Source organism: Macaca nemestrina, chromosome 4 (genome assembly GCF_043159975.1).
Source record: "Macaca nemestrina isolate mMacNem1 chromosome 4, mMacNem.hap1, whole genome shotgun sequence".
Lineage (NCBI taxonomy): Eukaryota > Metazoa > Chordata > Mammalia > Primates > Cercopithecidae > Macaca > Macaca nemestrina.
This window is the reverse complement of record NC_092128.1, coordinates 61,416,020-61,438,252: the sequence shown is the minus strand read 5'-3', so window position 1 is coordinate 61,438,252 and position 22,233 is coordinate 61,416,020. Positions and strand designations below refer to the sequence as shown.

Here is a 22,233-nt window from a genome sequence, read left to right as displayed (position 1 = left end):
ATGCTCTAATTCTAAAAATTGAGTAACAATGATGAAACGATATTTTCTTCCAGTCCTCTTATGTGTGTCTGCATATCTCCAAGGGAAACAGGCGGTTTATATCATCTTTATCACTCCTACTCGTGTGGAATTATGAGCCAATAATTTCAATGATTTTTGTAACTTATCTATTTGACATAGACTATGCAGTAGCTGTTTTAAGAGCAAAAAATTTAGTAATAAGCTGCTTCAACATTAGGAAAATGCAATGCATTACATCCTCAACTTTGAAAACAATGTTTTTATTTGTGATTTTATTAAATACAAATTATATTGATTTTCATACATTAAAACATGCTTTAAACTAGGTAGGAATTTATCCTATGTTTCAGGGTGAATTAAGTATTTTCTTAACCATGGACATTTTTTGTTTTGCATTTTGCTTTTAAATCTCCAATTATCCAACTACATATTTTCAATCTGAAAATATGAAATAATTATAGTCTTACAGTACTGACGTGTTTTAAGTCTGTGAAACAGGATAACTAAAATGATATTTTTAAAAATATCTTTTTGTTGAAATCCTAAGTATGTGTTTAAATCAGTTATTCATTATTAAATAATTATCCACTTTTCTGGATCATTTAGATGACACGAAAGTGGTAAAAAGATTATTTCGAATTTGCTTTTATGATTTGTTCAGACTGAATTGATAGTCTCAAATGGATGGTTGGTGTTGGATTATCAAGCGTGATGGTTTGATATAAATCAATGCAGGCCTTTATTTCACCAGAATTTCATGAACATATACGTTCAAGAGAAGATAGTCATTTAAAATTTTCTATTTTTTATTGCTCTAATCATGTACGTATAATGGGGTAAAGACAATACAACCTCCAAACCTTTCTAAAAATGTGTTAACTGTTCATTTTATTTTGGTAGGTAATGGATTGTGTAATTCTGGATGACGGTGGGTTTCTTTTGATGGCAAATCATGATGATTATACTAATCAGGTATGTGCCTGAAATAAGAGAGAATTAGGCTTTCCAAAGTGTGTTTCCCTGATCAACATTACAAAACCTCTTTCAGTGTTTTAGAAATTGATGAGATGTTTTGTTTCTATCATAAAATAATTTGTAAAATGCTTAATATTATGTAAACCATTAAGAAAGGCGTGCTAAGTCTAGCTTTTATGTTATTTGATTTTACATTTTAGTACTGGTATCATTAAAACATACAGTTCAGAATTTTAGCATGATATGACCTTTTTAATCTTTCAGATATTTAGAAAATTTTCACTTCAAAATTTGTCAGTTGATGATATCTAATTTAATATATAGCTGGTTAAAACTGATGTGATTTCTAGTCTCAAATCTGCAAATTAGCAGTACATAGGCTATTTACCTCATACAAGATTTTTAACAAATTTGAATTCGATGCCAACTAATTTCGCTTCTGAATCTGTATTCCTGGCTTCTCTTTTTTGGAAAAAGCAAAAGAGATCTCAACACTGGGCTTTTTTTGTTTTCTGGATGACAGTGTTTATGGGCTGAAGCTGATTAACTCGTGATTGCCCCTTTAGATGGGACTTGTTCCAGTTCATCACAGTCCCTACAAGTTCTTTTTCTAGGCCAGCCTGCTCTCTCATTTATGCTACTTTTCCATTCCCCAGGGGGGCATTTGATCTTTTTTTTTATTGTATATGTTTAAGATGTACAACAAAATGTTTTGATTTGCATAGTTAAGTGATTACTGAAGTCAAGCCAATTAACATATCCATCATCACAGGTTGTTAACCTTTTTTGCAGTATGGTAAGAAGACTTAAAATCTACTCATCAAATTTCTGGTAGACAAAACAGTATTATTAACTACAGTCCTCTGTTGTATATTGAATCTCTAGGCTGATGCATTCTACATAACTGCTTCTTTGTACCCTTTGACTTACACCTCTTCATTCCCCACCCCTGTTTTATTCATCTGGGAGGCATTTGATTGTGATTTAGTGCTTAGTAATGTGTGTCCATTCCTTCCACAAATAAAACATCACACAGCCCCACTGAGTAATGAGAACACTTACTCTCATTTTAATTTGTTCACAGTGTCATATACAGTTTCTCATTTGCTTTTGTTTTTAAGCTCCTCAGTTGTAGTTCAGTTTCTCTGTATTATTTCTTTTCACTGTAGTGGTGATTCCAATGTTCATTTTTGACTTACATTTTAAGTACACATTGCTTTATGATTTTTTTCTTCACCAGATTGGAAGATTTTTTGGAGAGATTGATCCCAGCTTGATGAGACACCTGGTTAATATATCAGTTTATGCTTTTAACAAATCTTATGATTATCAGTCAGTATGCGAGCCTGGTGCTGCACCAAAACAAGGAGCAGGACATCGCTCAGCATATGTGGTCAGTAATATCCACAGTCTAATCAATTCTTCTCAAGAGGATACTCAAGTGTCCTCAGTATCAAGTAGACTACTGAAATGACTTTATTATTTTATTTTATAGCCATCAATAGCAGACATATTACAAATTGGCTGGTGGGCCACTGCTGCTGCCTGGTAGGTCAAAATTTTAGTTTTATTGGTAATGAAAGAAGTTGTAAAATAGAAAAGCATCTGATGAAAATATGGATTTAGGGGACACTCAAATTTTTTATTAAGGGAGTTAAGGTTTTTTCATTCTCTGCATCACTTATTGGTAATAGTGATATTTTTTCCTAAGTGAGCACTATAAAATTACCATTATTCAGTTTCTCATATGAAAACAATGTTATGTGGATGTAAACTTCAACCTCTTTAGAGTCTTCTTTCCTCTACACATCTATTGAAATTCTTTTCATTTGTATTAAGTATTTTTAAAGTATTACACCAATTTTAGGTGTATTGATCTGTAAGAAGTTACAATTTAATTGTCTTTAGTATCCAAGTTGGATGTCTGCATGCATCAAATTCATGGCATGATGGCAACCTTCTACCTCTTTACTATTGATACAAGTACTGGTATCGTTTTAGGGGCATCATGTTGCTGAAATGGATCTAATTGTTACTTTTCACCGATTCTACCTTCCAAACCTCCCCCATCCCTCACCTGTAGACCCTACAACCTATGAAAATAAGACATTCAAATGGTCAATTGTGGCACTGTGGAAAGTCTGGAAGATCACATTTCTTATTGTTTAGTTGTAACTAAGCCTGTTACGTCTGGGATCCATGATCTCCCTCTTCCTTCTCTCCCCTCTAATTTTTTTTTTTTTTTTTTGGTATCATCACACTGTATTGTTAGCCCTATTCCACATAGATTAATGTACAATATTCATTTGATGTTGAGGTTTGCCCAGCTAAAATTAAGTGATGATATCATTAAAGCAGCAAAGAAGATTTTAGGATTTTAAAATTTTGAGATTTTTTGAAAGATTTAGAAAATTCTGTTTTATTCTGAAAAATGGTATTTTCTGATGTGATTTTATATATTAATTTCAGTAGGCTTTTAAAATTTCATCATGACCCTGAAATACTTTCTTTATCCTATATCCCCTCCCACCCCCACTTGTTTTAAACTAAATTCAGTTCTAGAAATTTGGCTCAGTTGTCAGTTACTATAAAACTGAAATGTGCCATATCTCTCTATATAATATGTATATTTTGTTTCATGAAAGTTACATTACATATTTACAAATATTTTCTGTATTACAAAGTAAATAGTTAACAAATTCAAACCCATGGTATAAACAGTGTTGTTTCTTTGTTGGGGGCGGGGGGAATTCAAAAAACAAATGGTTTTAAAAGCTAAAATAAGGAGATGTAATGAATGTAAAAACCTATGCGCTGAAACACTGACATTCTCCTTAGAGTGAACACTTCTGCTTGATAACATTGCCTATTAGGCTTCTTAACACACTGTGTCTCACTTGGTCCAGAACAAGATCTGAATACTTCTGATTTCATGACTTGACACATTCAAGAAAGGTTACAATGTGTTATATAATTTTAAAAATACTTAAATAAAAACACTCCTAGACTTTCCTTCCCAAAAAGATAAAGGGAAACGGTATGTGTATGTGTGCATGTAAAAACACATTTTTCCCTAGATTTTTATTATTATTTTTTTTTTAAAAATTCAGGTCTATTCTACAGCAGTTTCTCTTGAGTTTGACCTTTCCACGACTCCTTGAGGCAGGTATGTAAATGCTCAGACCTTGTCACTGTCATAACAATAAAAATTATTTGGGGGGATATGCTTGAGTTCAGCAAATTCAGAGAATATTTGTGTGAGAAAGAGAAAACAGATCACCCATCTCATAATTTTAGATCTAGAAACTTTTTGTCCAACCTTTCCTAATGTCTTAGAAATTACTTAGGTCACATTGGCCTTGATCTCATAGCCATCATGTATTTAAATTAATTTATTCTATTGATATTTATCAGGCATCTATTACGGGCTGCCACGATATTACACAGCAGTAAACAAGCCAGTCCAGGCCTCCTGGTCTTAGACATTTATTTTGCTCTGTGAGAAGTGAAGACTCCAGGGGACTGACTACAGTGGCCCCTTCTAATGGTGTTCTTTGTTTTTACCCCCCTCTCCCCACCCAAGTTGAGATGGAGGATGATGACTTTACAGCCTCCCTGTCAAAGCAGAGCTGCATTACTGAACAAACCCAGTATTTCTTCGATAACGATAGTAAATCATTCAGTGGTGTATTAGACTGTGGAAACTGTTCCAGGTAATTTCTTTCTTTATTTCTGGAGTCGTCCTATTTCATTAAGAAATTGTATATACTGTTATAATCATTACAGAAAAAACTGAAAATTGTGTTGGAGCCAGAGATGTGAGTAATTGTTTTAAGTTGAAAATGTCAGAGATCTTTAGTTTCTCTGTAGGCTTTTAAAATTTATAATTTTTAAAATTCTAACATTGATAAGCTGTTATTTCTTCAACTATAATAATAATTACATGATCAAGATAATTACTTTCTCTTTAGGCAGAACATAGAGAAATTTGATATTTTTTTTAACTTTTTTCCTAAAATAACCCATATTAAAAATTTCTAATATAAAGTTATAAAATTAAATATATTAGTAATTCTAAATAATTCTAAGCCAAATATGAATTATTTTTCTATATGGTAACTAAACAGATTTACAAAAAAAAGTCTTGTTTTGTTTTGTTTTTACTTCTAGTCTTCTCTGACTTGAAGAACTGAATGTTATCTTTATTTGAATTTGAAGGAACTGGGAAAAAATACAATTTTCTTAGGTCATGGTTAATGTTTAGTCAGTATCCATAAAATATCTTTTAAAATGTTGGGAAGAGATGGAGAATTTAATTTTATTGTAATGAGGATAGAGGAGAAAGGCAAGATGGGGATTTTGAGGGGAAAGTAATAATTAATGCCACAAGATTCCTGAGAAGAGAGCAGCAAGTCACAGCTTACAAAGCACAGAGTAGAGACACTTTGTTTTTAGAGGTGGAGGGCAGGTTATTTTAGAAGAAATGTTACCATACCAGAAGAAGAAATAGGAGGAGGTGAGGTAATCTGAGATTATGAAAGTGCCAGAATAGTTTAAAAAATTTTTTGCAAGAGGGGCTAAGCAACCTCTCATGAATTTTTAGTAGACGTGGTATGTTTTATGACTTTCTCTAGCATACCTCTATGTCCAAGGAGGAGGTAGAATATATGAAGAGGAGAAGAAAGGGGAGGAGGAGTCAAGCATGAACTCACAAAAAAGCAGACTATCTTGTTTAGAGGAGATTAGCGTATCAGGCTATGGACCTCAGGAAATGGAATTGTGGCATGTTTATTGGATACATCAGAGTTTCACAGTCATTGGCCTTTTATTAATTGACATCCAGCAAGAGCAACGTGTGCTTAAAGAAGTAAGTTAAATTGTAAAGTGAAGGTCAATATAACCAAGACATTAAATTGAATCATACTTTCCTTTTGATTTGTTTTATGGAAATCAAAGCTTAACAGAGCAAAAAGAAAAGCCCACTTTTCTGCAAAATGTATAATGATGAAGAAATTACTTTTTTAGTGATATATATTTACATTTTCTGTGTTGGTTACTAAAGTAAGAGCAGCTTAAGGTGTGGACAAAACAGGGGATAGAATTCAAAACCTTTGATTCTGTCCATGTCTGTGTTGTCCAATGCAGTAGTTACCACCCATAGGTGGCCATCAAAATTTCAATTACAGTTATTAAAATTAAAATTTTGTGCCTCAGTCACACTTGTCACATTTTAAGTGCCCAATACCCCTTGAGTGGTTAGTATTTACCATACTGGACAGTGCAAAAAACTTTTCCATCTTCACAGAAACTTTGCTTAATAGCACTGTTCCAGACTTTTCTCTGCCCTTAGTTTGGGCAAGATGCCTAGACATTTTTGTATTCCCTGTTGTGTTATCTGTAAAATAAGGCAACTTTGGCATATTTTCAGTGATAAGTATCACAATTACTTGTAAGTGTAAAGAAATTTTTCTATGTGCATCAACAACTAAAAAGTGCTTATTTTGCAATGAGAACTAATACTTAAAATGGTCACACATAAAACATCTATTGCAATTTTTTATTCATTTGACATAGGTAATATTTTCACACTAATAAATGAAACTTTTTTTTCTTCTAAAATCATACTCCTGTTGTGCTTGGAATGGTTTATGTTTCAAATGTCATATTTTGTCTTTCATTTTAATATGTAAGAATCTTTGAAATATTTCCATTTATTTTGACAAAGATACTCATTTTCTGTGATATCATATTTTGCAGAATCTTTCATGGTGAAAAGCTTATGAACACCAACTTAATATTCATAATGGTTGAGAGCAAAGGGACATGTCCCTGTGACACACGACTGCTCATACAAGCAGAACAGACTTGTATCCTTTGACATCAGAGCTATCTGGAAAGGAAAACCATCTTAAAATAATGCATTTTGAATCTTGTCACATTGTTTATGCTCATAAAGAGGAAAAATATTAGACTGCTCTGATCACCTCGCAAAGGCAGAATGGATTCCTCACTCAAAATTTGGTTGGAATGTCAAGAATAATTATGCTACACATGCCCCAGAAAAGGATAATTCACAATTTAGTTCTTTAAATCCCAATGTACTTGAATTGTGTTGGATGAGAGTAATGATGTATAAGTTATCTCTTACATGTTTTGGGAAATACATTGCATTGTATTTATTTTTAGTCATGTGGAAAAAAAACTAACAAGAGATTCCTTAACAAGCCTCTTTAGCTGATGGTCCAAATCCTTGTGACATGGTTAAGCAACCCAGATACCGAAAAGGGCCTGATGTCTGCTTTGATAACAATGTCTTGGTAAGATCACACTTCTACTGGATTGAAATACTATAAATTAATGCTCACTGGCCACAAGAATTCAAGGAGACAATTTAACTCAAACATAATGTCTTAACCATAGTTTTTCTCATTAACATGACATACTTGCTGGTAGATTTTTTTCATTTCAGTAGTTTTCATGGTTAGCATAAACTTAACAGTTGCTTCTTTTGTATGTCCTTCCCACAGAAATTGTGCTTTCAAACACAATTCCAATCAATTGACTAATAATCCAAGGTCATAAATCTGATTTTCAAGATTAATAAATAATTAACTCATAGTAAATGTTAATTATATTTGTTGCCTCTATTTATATTCCAATCCTGAAGATATAAAAATTAAGTTTATTACATTTTTATTAGTTATATTCGTCTTCAGTGAATTGAAAAACCTGTTATACAGCCATTGTCTTATTATTATGGAGTTCTGGTTTCTTTTGGATGGTTTCTGATTCTATCACATATTAGACTTGTATTATTTAATTTCTTTTTCTGGTGTTTGAAATTAGACCAGGTCAATTACACAGGGTTAGTTTGATAAAATATTACAAATCATATTAAATATATGTCACTTAAAGATGGCTTACTACGTTTCCTATAGTTCATCTATCTTTCCCTAATAAATACTATTCTGACTTATTGTGTATTGATTATGTACAAGGTAGGTAATACATCATCAGTATGTAATACATTAGCTTTATGCTTTAGAAATACTAATCTATTCTCAAAGATGAAGTCCACATAAAAATCTCTGTCCACCTCTTTTTAACTAATTTTAAATACGATACTTCCCAATTCTGATTCTTCAAGGTGTGCCACCGCATGAAGTGGCTTGCACACACCAATGAGCATCCAAACGTGTAATGCATTATCTCATAAATTGTTTATTCTAAAAATAGGTCAGAACATCTATTGATTAATGTGCATTTTTAAGAGTTATTTAGAAGAGGTTTACCTACTCAAATACATAGCTGCATTTGTCCCAGAAAGGATAAAACATTTCACAGATAATATAAATTAAAAATGGAGCAAAGAAAGAAAGAAAATCAGTGATAAATTCAAGATGTATTAGCCAGTCAATCCCAGTTATCTCTGTGAGGGATTATTGATCCTTGCTAGGGAAAGTATTTCAACATTGCCACTAAGGGTTTTTTTTTTTTTTCCTTAAGACATTTAAAGTCCAGATAGGAGGACTCATGTTATTCTGCCTACTACACCTTCAGCAAGTTGCCCATGTAAAATTATTTCCCAAAGAATATTTTATGAAGCGCCAAGGGTCATGTCACTCGTTAGAGAAGCTTCACTCATCAACTATTTGCCACCAGTTTTTTGACAGTAGGAATATTAAATTCAGATGAACTTGAAAAAATGACATAAAAACCCTCTTGCCCAAAATATTATTCTAGGAGGCTCTATCTTATGATCAAGGCATTAAAAAGATTTGACCAAGACAAAAATGTTCAGCAATTGAAGCTCCTATAAATGGGTTGTGTGTGAAAGTACAACTGTTGCTCAGTAGCTTGGTATGCTAATAATATCTTGTGTTTCTTTAGCAGTGGAGTATTTTGGTAATGCTTATTTGCAATGGTCACTGTGAATCTGCTCTGGATGGAGACTCACGTTAACTGCCAGCAAATTGCATGAAATCTCATCTTGTATGTCTTCTTTTCTGTGTTTTCTTTCCTTTTCCTGTACTTGCTACTTTGCCCGTTATTAATAGGATCAACTTAAATGCACAACGAGTGGTGCCTGTACCATGATGTCAGCTCCTATCTTCATTTTACTGCAAGTTTTCATGTGGTGTGGATGGTCAGTCACTTTCTCTAATTTTTCTTTTTGTTTTTGGCTTGAAATTTTAGAAAATCACCCATATCCCTAAATCCATGATATTAATGTTCCTGAAACTAGGTTATTAAAATCTCAGGACCAATGTTGTTTTGGAAATAGCTGATTTCAAATGGCATGTAAATTTCTAATCCTAAATGAAACATATTAGTTTTCAATATTTATGTAAAAATGATTTTTTTCATAAAGTTTTTGTATAAAAATTGTCATTGCAGAGACAAATATACATGCTTCATGATATGAGAACTATCTAATGACAATTTTTAGAGGTGGTTATCTCAGTTTATTTACAAAAGATGCTAACGCAAATTTAATTCCTTTCAGATTTTTCTTTTTAAAATAAATCTGACTTAAATAACTTTTTAGATTTTTACCCTCAAAATATTGAAATATTTTAGAATAAGTGCTTCCAGTTTCTAAGTTCATTTTATTTAATATTACATTATCTAGCCCAAAATTATTAACCTTTGAAGAAATTTCTGAGTTCTGTATTCAGTACTACTAACGGGAGGTTTCGGCGCTTGCATTTGCGTTTAGTTCTTCATTTACTGTTTTGCAATTTCTTTTCTAATGCTCTGGAATCATCATGATTGTGTTACTAGAGCACACACGTTTGTTGTGTTTGTCATCGGTTTCCAGGTAGTCATTGATTAGGAAGCCACTAGATGGAGATGTGGCCATTACTATGAATGGAGTGAATTCACAGGCAGGGGTGGTAGAGGGTGGGGAGTAGAATAGCAGAGGGAGTCTCAGAAATAACCACTTGTCTTCTGGGATAATAAAAGAATGGTTTTCATGGCAAAAGACGCCAAGCAAAGGAAACATTACTGTAATAATTAAAATACTAAAATTAAATATCTTCATATAAACATTTTAAAAATTGATATGTATGCAACTATTTGAAATATTATTGATTCCTTAAAGAAGTTCATAGGTAGTCAACGATTACACAAGAAAAGTGTTACCAAATATGTTTCCATAATTGTCCTTATTTTCCCTTCATTCAAAAGCTTACTTCTCTCAATCATAGAATTTTTAGGTAAGATTTATAGGTTATCAATTACACTAAAAAATATATAAGTATTGGTCTTGAGTAGGCCAGCTCTCTTTTTACCTTTCTCTTAAAAACCTATAGCAATGGCTGGTCGCAGTGGTTCACGCCTGTAATCCCATCACTTTGGGAGGCCGAGGTGGACCTGAGGTCAGCAGTTGAGACCAGCCTGGGCAACCTGGTGAAACCCCATCTCTGCTAAAATTCAAACAGTAGCTGGGCCTGGTGGCACGCACCTGTAGTCCCAGCTACTCTGGAGGCTGAGGCAGGAAAATTGCTTGAGCCTGAGAGGTGGAAGTTGCAGTGAGCCGAGATTGTGCCACTGCAGTCCAGCCTGGATCACAGAGCTAGACTCCGTCTCAAAAAAAAAAAAAAAAAAAAAAAAAAAAAAAAAATCCTATAGCAACAGTGAATGTAAATTTTTTTTAACCTAAGAACCCCCCCACACACACAAAATAACATTTTCCTATTATGATACATTATAAATCTATCATGGAAATAATTATGTATCACCATGGACTCAACTAGATATTTATGTACCGGATAATATGCTTTATAAATTGGGTTTACATAAAATAAATTTCTCAATGGACAATTATTGACTTGCTTTACTTCTTTGATTAATAAATGTTAGCTTTTTCATTTGCTTATCTTTTTTGCTTGTGTGTGACTTAAGTCTTCATAAAGCTTGTATCAAAAACTCTCGAACACTTGAGTTTTGATGAAGTCCTCATGGTATGGAACTTCATAATTGTAGATGTTGTATAATCTATATCCTGATCTCTAAAAAGAACACATTTGAGATTCCTTTATATTATTATATCACAGGAATACATAATATAGATGGTGTATATTTTACATTAACAAGATGTGGTTTCAGTATTTAAAAACACAGTTATCAGTATAGAACAGTGAATCCCCTTAGTGCTATTTGAATGTTGATATAATGATATCAGAGGAAGTATTATTTTCTCTGAAACAATTAAGTTGAAAAAAAATCATTACAAAAAGTACTGAAAGGTTAGTTGGCAGTTGTTTCCCACATTAAGGACCAATAAAGGTCATGGTCTATGCTCTAATATAGTCTGGCTAAAACTAGCAATTTCTGTTGGATTAGGTTCTGCTCACAAGCAAGGTAGAATGGTAGTGTAATCTCCAAAGCCTACCAAAGGGCCATTAATCCTGTAGATTCCAGAAGGATAAAGATTATACATAAACAATTATGAAGCTCCATACCATGATGACTTCATCAGAACGCAAGTGTTCAAACAAGACTTTTTGATAACAAGCTTTGTGAAGACTTAAGTCACACACAAGTACAAAAGCAAATGAAAAAGCTAACGTTTATTAATCAAAGAAGTAAGGCAAGCCAATTCTGTCCATTGAGAAATTATTTTATGCAAACCCAATTTATAAAGCATATTATTGGGTACATAATCTGTCTACATTTAAAGAGTTGAATAAATATACTGCTTATCTCTCGAGTAAATGTGTAAGAGTGTTAAGGTGCCATGTAGGAGAACAAATTATTTGCTGGGGGCATTATTCCTATTATTATGCAGTATCTACCTGCCTAAAAATTTTTAAATATAGATTTTCTTTGAAGTTGCTGGTGGTAACTTTAGTACAGACTTACCTGAATTCAAAAGTTAATCCATGATTTGATGGCTGTCTTCAACAGTGATTTGCATTTTGAAGGAAATTAAATGATGGCTATAATTCAGAAAAAAAAAAAAAGATCAAAAACCTTTTAGCCAAATGACCAGAACATTTTCTTTTGAAAAATGTATTTCTAAATTTAATAAATTAAAAATTATTAAGCTTGTACTGTATGCCATTAGTTGTCCCAGGTTCTGAATGGGGAAAGAAAAGCAGAGTAAGAGTTTAGCAACAGTAAAATTCAAAAGATTTTAGTCACTGGTAACACATGCTGTATAAAGAAAACTTTGGGGGCAAATACCATATGAATTTTACTATGGTTTAGATTTTTTAAAGAGTAATGAGAAAGAAAGGACTAAAGAGTTCTCAGTTGATATCTTTAACAACACAATCTTTTAAGAGACGTTCCCCTATAAGGAAGTCTAATAAAATTAGTTTATCATATTTTAAAATAAATATATAATATAGGCACTGATTCTTCTTCCATTTTAATGTTCTAAACTTAAAGTACCAATATGTTGTTTTCTACTTAAATAATCGTTTAAAAATCAGACCGATTTATTATATCTGGTTATGGTGCCAGTGGGATTTCAGTCTCTATAGGACGGAGATAATGCTGGGTTGCTCCCACATCAGGGCATTTGTGATTTAGAATGTATCCCATAATAAGACTTGAAATGCAAAATGTATGGGAAGACATGATCAGGAAACTTAAAAGGCACATTTTTCAGTGTGAATTGACAGGCAGACTACAGGGAGCCCCAATAACTTATCTAAACTACCACCTCCCATCGAAACAGATATATCTCATCATCTCACAGGGGAAATGAAACAAAAAACACCCAAATATAAAAATAAAAACACTGAAATAAGGGCCAAAGAGAATATTTTTCTTTCCGTAACACATTTGTAGATTATAAAGATGACAAAATATATTCTTAATACACAAACGGGTCTTGTTGTGTGGTAATTTTTATTCAAATTAACACTTAATCATAACTGGGGAGTACTCCTGGTTAAGCGACAATGACTTCTTTAAGTTAATACCTCATAGTGTTTCTAACCAGTCAGTGTGTGCTGCTTTATTGAGTACCTACTATTCATTTATCAAATCGTTACTATGTATCTAGCCACTCTTCTGTGTGTGAAATACATTTATATAAAGTATTTTTTTTATCTCATATTCAATTATTACTGGTACCCTGTTTTTTATCTGGTTACCCTACCTGGAGAGAAAAGCATCTGAACAAAACAAATGCAATGGCACTAAAGAGCTTGGCCTGTTGCAGAGGCAGCCAGTGTTATTGAAGCAGAGTGAGTATGTGGGAGAGGAAAAAGTGGGAAGACGAGGCAGCCAGGCTCCAGACCTCATAAGACTTTGTAGACCTTAATAAAGAATGTAGATTTTGCTCTGAGAATGATGAGAAATGTTGAGCAGGGAGTGAAAGAATGTGTGGCGTTAAGAAGACTGCTTTTTGGAGAAGCATTTGCAAAAGGGCAGAGTAGAAGCCATGGGACAAGTGAGGCAGCTTTTGCAAAACGGAAGGAAGAAGTAATGGTGACTTGGACCTGCAGTAGTGACAAGCAGTAGGTTTGGGGATGTATTTTGAAGCTAGAGTTAGAGGATGGATTCCCAGCTGAAACCCCAACTCTGCAAAAAATATAAAAAATTAGGTGTGGTGATGCACACCTATAGTCCCAGCGACTCAGGAGGCTGAGGTGGGAGGATCACCTGAGCCCAGGGAGGTCAAGATCATTGCACTCCAGCCTGAGTGACAGAGTGAGACCCTATCTCAAAAAAAAAAAAAAAAAAAAAAATTAGATTTGAGAAAAAAAGAGGATCGTACATTACTTGTAGTCTTTGGCCTTATCTGCTACTCTAAAAGTGCTATTTACTGATACCAGAAGAATTATATTAGGGGCAAGTCAAGTTTGAAATCCCTACGAGACATACAAGAGGAGAAAGTAGAGATCAATGAATTCAGAGACCAGAGGAGAATACAGGATTGAACATATAAAAGAGCAAGTTATTTGGAAATGGATGAAATTTAAAGCTGTAGGACTAGATTAGATCATCTAGGAACAAAGTGTAAAGGAAAAAAGAAGGAGAGAGAAGTAACACCTGGAAAAGTCTAACATTGTAGACAGCATGAAGAAAAGGAGGTCAAGCCAAGGAGAAATACACAAACAAGTTTCCAGAAAAACCAGAAGAGTAGGTTAGCCAAAGATACACAAGAACGTATTTCAAGGAGACAATGTTATATATTTGTCAAATGCTTCTGAAAGGTCAAATAGGATAAAGACTAATAATTGATTATTTTATGATTCTGTTTAGATTTGGGAGGTAAATTGATTGAAACCAAAATTATTTTCATAGATTCTTTTCTCCCAGCTTTCTTTCTTCTTAACAAACAAAATAGTTCTGCTGCCTTAAAATACAATTAAAGAAATAATTTTTATATATTTACTATGTGGCAGCACTGTATTAAATCCTGGTGAACAAAAATAGTCAAAGTTCTTATTCTTTGGGAACTTAGAATCTTTGTAAAATTATTCAACCTATTATTTTGATTATTAGAACACCTACCTTGGATTAGATTCTTTAAAGATGTTTAAATATATGGTCTTTCAAATAATCCCATCAGAAAGTGGGCAAAAAAACATGAATAGACAATTTTTAAAAAATGATATAGAAATGGCCAAAACATATGAAACATTGCTCAACATCACTAATTATCAGGGAAATGCATGTTAATACCACAATGTGATACCACCTTACTCCTGCGTGAATGGCCATAATCAAAAAATAGATGTTGGCATGGATGTGGTAAAAAAAAAAAAAAAAAAAGAACAATTTTTACACTTCTGGTGGGAATGTAAACTAATACAACCACTATGGAAAACAGTATGGTGATTCCTTAAAGAACGAAAAGTAGAACTACCATTTGATCCAGCAGTCTCACTGCTGTGTATCTACCCTGAGGAAAAGTAGTCATTTTATGAAAAAGACACTTGCGCGTGTATGTTTATAGCAGCACAATTCAAAATTACAAAAATGTGGAGCCAACCTAAATGTCCATCAGCCAATGAGTAGGTAAAGAAAATGTGGTATATATACAACATGGAATACAACTCACCCATAAAAAGGAATGAAATAGTGGCATTTGCAGCAACCTACATGGAGTTGGAAACCATTTTTCTAAGTAACTCATGAATGGAAAACCAAATATTGTATGTTCTCACTTCTAAGTGGGAGCTAAACTATGAGGATGCAGAGGCATAAGAATGATATAATGGACTTTGGGGACTCGGGAGGAAGAGGGGAAAGGGATAAAAGACTACATACATTGGGTGCATTGTACACTGCTTGGGTGACAGGTGCACCAAAATCTCAGAAATCACCACTAAAGAACTTATCCATGTAACCAAAAACCACCTGTTCCCCCAAAACTATTGAAATTAAATAAAAAATAAATATGAGGTTTTTAAAAATGAAATTCACTATGTTAAAAGGAATTAAAGGATGTGGAAATTGTTATCAAATATAGAACCTAGGAATAAAAGATGAATAATACTTTTGCATTAAGAGGGAACTAAATGAGCTACCACTAGACTGTGGGGAGTTAATGTGAGTACATTCATTCTAATATTTCCTCATTGTCTCAAGACAAATCTCTTCCTAGCTTAGCTCTTTATTTTGGATATTTATTTTCCATGTCCTTTCATTGTTTATGGTTCAAATACATTATTTTTCATTTTACTTTAATTCTTGATGAAGGTCCAGATGCTATGATTGCACGCTATGTTGAACCTTAGAAACTGTGTAAGAAACATGGGAAATGGAAATGTATTTATCAGTCCCAAACTTTCCCATATGGAGCATAGTTGCTAAAATCATAATTCTTGGGAATTATAAAACCTATTAAATTTTACACTTCTTGTATTTATAAATATATAGGATTTTTGATACTATGAAAGTTTTTACTTTAAAATTATTATTCAAACAGCATTTATTATTTTCTTTCATAATCATAAAAATCTACAACTAAAAATTTAAAGCATTTGTCAAATGATGCTAGGGAAGTTGCTTTAACCAAAATTCCTCAATGATAAAATCCAGGAGAAAGTAATTTATTTGGATTTCAGTTAAAGCAATTTTATAAGGTAAGTTCAGAAGTGAAGTAAATATGGATTACTCTAAAAGATGTGTTACTAAAGATTTTTCAAGATTTTTATTTTTATTTTTATTTTATTTATTTATTTTTTACAACAGGAGGATTATACTGACTGTGGTGGTGTTTCTGGATTAAATCCCTCCCTGTGGTATATCTTCGGAATCCAGTTTCTACTACTTTGGCTGGTATCTGGCAGCAGACACCGCCTGTTGTGACCTTCTGAAACCAAATCTGCATAATTAAACTCCAGACCCTGCCAGAACATGAGCCCTCAATTACATTAAAGTAGGGTCAGCTATAAAATCAGACAGATATTACCTGGGCCTATACCATGGCATAACACTAAGGCGCAGACTCCTAAGGCACCCACTGGCTGCATGTCAGGGTGTCAGATCCTTAAACGTGTGTGAATGCTGCATCATCTATGTATAACATCAAAGCAAAATCCTATACGTGTCCTCTATTGGAAAATTTGGGAGTTTGTTGTTGCATTGTTGGTGATTACATGTGAAAGGGTTCCCCATACAATTGTTTATGAATCATAAGAAATGTCTTGATATTGACCGGGAATTTTGACTTGTTGCAGTTTTACTAAGAAAATCTCTAAGGGGAAAGAAATTATTTTTGCCTTCACTTATTCTTCTGTTAAAACTTAATTCCTGCTTTGAGTATAAATTATTGAAATGTATAGAGAAAGAATTAACATTGGTCTAAATTGTTGAAACACAAATAATGGCTAATTTTCTATGAAAAATTTGCCATGAATCAAATGCCTTATGAAGAATGGCTTCTTTGCCAAAAATAAAACACAATTGATGACCAATTAAATTTTGATGGAGTAATGAACTGATGGTTTGAAAATAGTACCTAAGAAATTATTAAACTAAAGGTGCTTGAGGGAGAAATTAGAATATGTGACATATTTCCTTATAAATGTAAGCAAGCCCTTAATAAGTGCTTTGATGTAATGTTTCTTTTGTTCACAGTAATGTAGTGCTAGCCAGATATTTAAAAATGCTCTAAGAAAAGCTTGTTGGGGGGAGGGGGAAATGTTTTTCTTGTGATAAATGAACTTTGGTTTACCAAGGGTATTTTGCATGATGCTGCTGCTATTTTAACTTTTCAGTTCTTTTTTCTCTTACTGTAGAGTGTAGTCATTGAAAAGTTAACTGAGTGATATTATTGTTATGTAAGAATCTGAACCTTGCAGTGTAAATGCACTTAAGTCATCTTTTAAAATGTTGTTAAACTACTCTGAATATACTGTGCAATGTAAATGCTGAATGATTGGGGTTAGATAAATGGTGAAATGAGAATTAATGAATTTTATACAGATTCGTGCTTTCGCCTGATAACCTATGTACAGATATTTTAAGTACATAAATCAGATTTGACACATTTATTTTTTGAAAAGTACATATATGTTCTCAATGAAGATTCATCCTAGGTTTCCTCTTTGTTCGTTTCAATGGTAGCACATACAATCCAAAAGTTCCTGCTACTGCTGCTTTTGCCCTTCCATTTTAAATGGTATGATCGTTTGACCAAAATTTCCATGCAATTTGATAAGGGTTTTACAATAATCTGAACAAATAGGAAACCTTGAATCTCTATGTATGCACATGAATACTTGATTGTGAATAATAAAAGTTGTTTTTTATACAGCCTCATTGGTGAAAATGGTTAGTGTAGTAAATCAGATATTTCATTATAGACTAATACGGTAGCAGATTATTTATGCTTTTAAAAATTATTTTCTGGAGCAAACAGTATTTGAAGAAAGGGTAAAAACTATGAATGTGTAATTCTAAGAATAGTTAATAATTTTACTGAAGGCTGAACGTATGTAGATATTTTTTATGATAAAATGCAGTTTTTCTTTTTTTGGAACATGCCAATTAAAGGTATGTGTATATGCTGGAAATTTTCTTACATATCCTTTTTAAGTCAAAGTTATTAACATTATCCAGCATGCTTTAATATGCTCCACATATCAAAGATATAACCAATAATTTAACGTAGTTTAAAAGATAATATTTGTTTTGTTTTTAGCTTTGCATACATTTGTAATTCCCTCCCACCACCAATATACCTTAGGTACCATTTGTGTACATTTCTTTATTTAAGATTTTTTTTTTCAATAAAAAGGGGGGAGGGGGAAATGGAATCACTTTGCCAACTATTGTTCTAAGAGTTGACATCAGTTACCATTTCTAATGCATTGTTGTGATTTTGTAGTGTCATTCATAACTGGTATTGACATTTTAGAAGACACCAAAGTGATTTAAAATATATGTGGAAAAAAACTTCTCACTCTAGTAACAACGTTTAAATCATGTTGTTTGTTCAATATTTAAAAGTTATTGTTCAATTTTTGCTAGACTATCTTAAATCATGATAGTGTTGGGAAGGGGGTATCAAAATATAAAATTGTTTGTGTATATAAACAATGCACATTAAAACAATTGAATTGCTTCCAGCATACAACAAACTACCTTAAAATTATGTTCAAAATCTATTAAATATATTTTCATGGCTAATGTCGATTATATGTTTTCATCAATTACACTGTTATTGTATTAATCGCAGTTAAACTTGGCATCTCTTGGCAGGATCCTATTTGATTTCTTTTGCCATCAAAATATATTTATATGCATGAGTTTTGCTATAAACCTTTATTTTCTGCTGTAGAGTTATATATTATTGACAAATTGACAAATACAATTATAAATTGGGTAAGAACAAGCTGATTAAAAATTGTTCCCATGACTAATATTAGTCTTCATGCTTATAGCATACTTTTCTTTAAGACAGTAACACTCATCCCATCAAATTATTATATTACATTTAGTATTTTTCTGTGAGTTATGTTGACAAGAACTTAAATTATAGCCTGTTATTAATATTGATTTCCAACGACTGAACAGTATAAAAGATCAATAAAAAAAATTATACACTGCTTTTACTATTTAATTTTTGTTATCCTCATGTGGCTTAATGTAGTTAGTCACTAAAACAGAATTCAAGTAAGCTTGGCGATGGTGTTGAGTAACAAGAAAGAATTTTGCATTAATGATTTCTTTATATTTTCCTCATTTAAACAACCAGCATTACTGCCAAACACCAACCGTGGTCCATATTTGTAACAGGTTTTTAACATGACATAGTTAGCAAGTTTGATTGAAGAGATTTTTAGGTCCTGGGCCTATAAGATTTTAGTATGATCTTTTTTCATGTTTCTAATGCTTGAGGCATTACTGCTTAACTTGGGGAAAAAAAAAAACAGTGTTGCTGCCATTTGTAAGTTTTCCTATAATATTCCTTTTATTAACTTTAAAACTGGCCTTATGGGGTTCAAATAGGCAGTATCCCTTTTAAGTGACCTTTGCAACCCAAGTGTTACTTGCTTATTTGATGCTCTCTTGTATTTTAAATCTCATTTAAATCTCTGTCTGTGACCAACAAAGCTTAAATTTTGTCTTAATTTAAAACTCTGGATCTATTCCATTGATCATGTTAGACATTAAAATGTTTAATGGTATAGTCTGACCTAGTGAAACAAAATGGATGTTGTGACTTTTTTAAAAGAATAGAATGGAATGACTATTTCACTTGCCCAAAATTTTAAATATTTTTTCATCTAAACTTGTATTGTTTCCCATAGCAGAATGTTAATATTCACAGTATATTTCTGTGAAGAACAAACCAATACAATATATTGAGTGTTGAAAAAATTCCAGATTTTTAAAGAATTAAACAACCCTTACCAATAGTTTCATCTACCTTATTTCTAGTTCACACAGTTATCTCAAAGAAATTCCACTGAAACTAATGGGATACTGTCTTGTGTAGATGCCAATTCAGTTTATAATGTGACCTAGTCAAGCTGTCTTTTTGTTGTGTTGTGTGAGTGTCAGATCATGCTTTTAGGAATACTTTTATTAAAATGGTGTGCATTCATGCAAAAGGCCAACTGGCTTTTGTGAACAATATATTTTTTCTCCCCTTTATTTTGTTCTCTTGACACTTTTGTGAAAATTATCTAGCCTGATAAAAACATTTTGTAAAAATTTGTATAATACTGTTATAAAATATTTATAATCCCAGAAAATGTTGTGTTAAATCTTGTGCAAAAACAGTATATTCAGAATAAAAGTTTATCATTTAAAGTCACCACGTGGTTTGGGTTTTCTGCTTTTTTAAAGATCCAGTTGGAAGAGACAGATGGCTCTGTCATAAATATATTTTAAGAGAGAATTCTGGATTGTGGAGATAAAAGTTGGGCTTAAATAGTGCTTTTACAATTACAAACCTCAACTCACACAAATACAGTGAATCCTTGAACAATATATGTTTGAACTGCATGGATCTACTTATATGGATTTTTTTCAACCAAATGCAGATTGAAAATACAGTATTTACAAAACGGAAAACCCACGTATACCAGGGGCCTACTTTCTCTGTACCCAGATTCTGCGGGGCCAGTTTCCAGACTTTTGATACATCTGGGCATCCTGAAACCACTCCCCGACATACATACACAGAGGGACGACTGTCAATTCACTCAACACCTTTACTTAAGTCTAACCTTCTAACTTGCCTTCTCTATCAAGGCATTTAGGAATGTACTTAATCAGACTTTGGACTTCTTTTACAAAAAAAAGTTCCCTAGGCAAAAATGTTGCCATGTTTCTTTAAAGACCTCAGGAAAGTAGGTTAAAAGAAACAAGTTAGAGTATCTGAAATGTGCTTATCTTCTATGCATCTAACATTTGAACAGTAGCTGAGGCAATGAAGTATAAAGAATTTTCCCTAAAAACCCTATTAGGTTCCTTTTACACTTACGCCAGCTTATGACCTGCTTTTCCATGCTTACCTGATAAAGTGATAAGCCTGATACTGTATGGAATCTAGTAGAATATAGGCCTACTCATCTTTTTTGTATCTGGAGAATCTGAAAAATACCTACGTATGGGTGGACTGTAGTATGTGGGTACCCATGATGGTGATTACTGGAAAATCTGACCCCCATGTCTGATAAAGACATTTTAACAGAAAAAAAACCTACACAAAAGTGTAAGGTAGATTTTGTTTGTTTTTTGAACATCTGGATTCATTCTATACCAATTTCTCTCTTTAATTTTCTCATTCCCCAGAGACCTTCATTTCCTCTATCAATCATTTTGATCCCACTCCTGCCTCTTCTCTTGGGACCTTGCTTCATCGGTTCTTCTTTCTCAAGGATATTCCATCCCCCTTCTCAACAGGCTTCTTTCCCTCTGGTCTAAAGTCATTTGGAACACCTCTACCTAAAACAAACTGAACAATCAAACATCCACCCCCGCCCATTAACCCTATTACTTCCTAGATTTATAAAACTAGAATTATTCATTTGTATATCCATACACATGTATTGGTAGTCTTTTCTCTTTGCATTATATTCAAGTTGGCCTTAGAATTTTAGATCTGTAAGACACATTACCTCTGACCACCAGTTTTCACTACTGCTGAAAATTTTTAATTACTGGTATGAAGTCCTAATAAATTCAAGTTCTTGGACATTTCTAAATTCCTAAATGTTTTGTATCTCAAAGTGGAGTTACCCACCAGAGCACCTATATACTTTCTTATAAATTGCTATACAACTCAACAATGCTGTTTTATATTTAATAAATGAACTGTTTAAAAATGTATTTGAGAAGAAAATTTAATATCACTACCATAATTGGAAAAGAATATAACTTGCCCAATTTAGTAAGTATGTCACATTAAAGTAGGTTCATAGCTACGACGACAAGAAAAAATGAACAAACTCAGCATATGCCAGTTGTCAAATGTGCCACATTTAATAAATGCTTAATGCATTTATTATGAAAGTTCAGGAAATTTTTGCATAAAATAAAAACCTGGACCTGAATATCAGACTGTATACTTTAGTTATTAATATGTTAAAAATGTATACTCATGAAATTTTGTCAAAGTTTGGCTTTTCTTAGATGTGTAGAATTTTCCCCCAAATGATTTATTATGTAATAGTTTTGGGTCATTTGAAACTTTTTTTTTAATCTAAAAAATAAGTTCATCATGAACTTTATATGGTAAGGATGAATGATTTAAAATATTTCTTATACTGTAGGATGAAGTTTCCATGAAAAAAAAAATGCTCAAGG

At 32.7% G+C, this 22,233-nt stretch overlaps 1 protein-coding gene and 1 long non-coding RNA gene across 13 annotated transcripts in view; one reads left to right on the top strand and one right to left on the bottom strand.

Moving 5' to 3' along the window:
* The window catches only part of LOC105475402 (calcium voltage-gated channel auxiliary subunit alpha2delta 1), a 506,236-nt gene extending 486,000 nt beyond the window's left edge, over nt 1-20,236 (top strand). For all 9 annotated transcript variants that reach the window (XM_011730609.3, XM_011730608.3, XM_011730607.3 and 6 more), the window contains 8 exons: nt 922-993; nt 2,237-2,389; nt 2,492-2,544; nt 4,107-4,162; nt 4,580-4,709; nt 6,754-6,863; nt 7,231-7,313; nt 16,162-20,236. In XM_011730609.3, coding sequence (XP_011728911.2) covers nt 922-993; nt 2,237-2,389; nt 2,492-2,544; nt 4,107-4,162; nt 4,580-4,709; nt 6,754-6,863; nt 7,231-7,313; nt 16,162-16,278 — 774 coding nt within the window. In that variant the 3' untranslated portion in view covers nt 16,279-20,236. The remainder of the gene's footprint in view (nt 1-921; nt 994-2,236; nt 2,390-2,491; nt 2,545-4,106; nt 4,163-4,579; nt 4,710-6,753; nt 6,864-7,230; nt 7,314-16,161) is intronic.
* LOC105475404 (uncharacterized) overlaps nt 1-22,233 on the bottom strand; it is a 111,155-nt gene that overhangs the window by 39,013 nt on the left and 49,909 nt on the right. For 3 of the 4 annotated variants that reach the window (XR_983321.3, XR_011622094.1, XR_011622095.1), the window contains one exon: nt 11,866-11,942. This is a non-coding gene — a long non-coding RNA (uncharacterized lncRNA). Of the gene's footprint in view, nt 1-10,884; nt 11,013-11,865; nt 11,943-22,233 lie in introns of those variants that run through there. The other variant, XR_003016576.2, reaches the window with a different exon arrangement.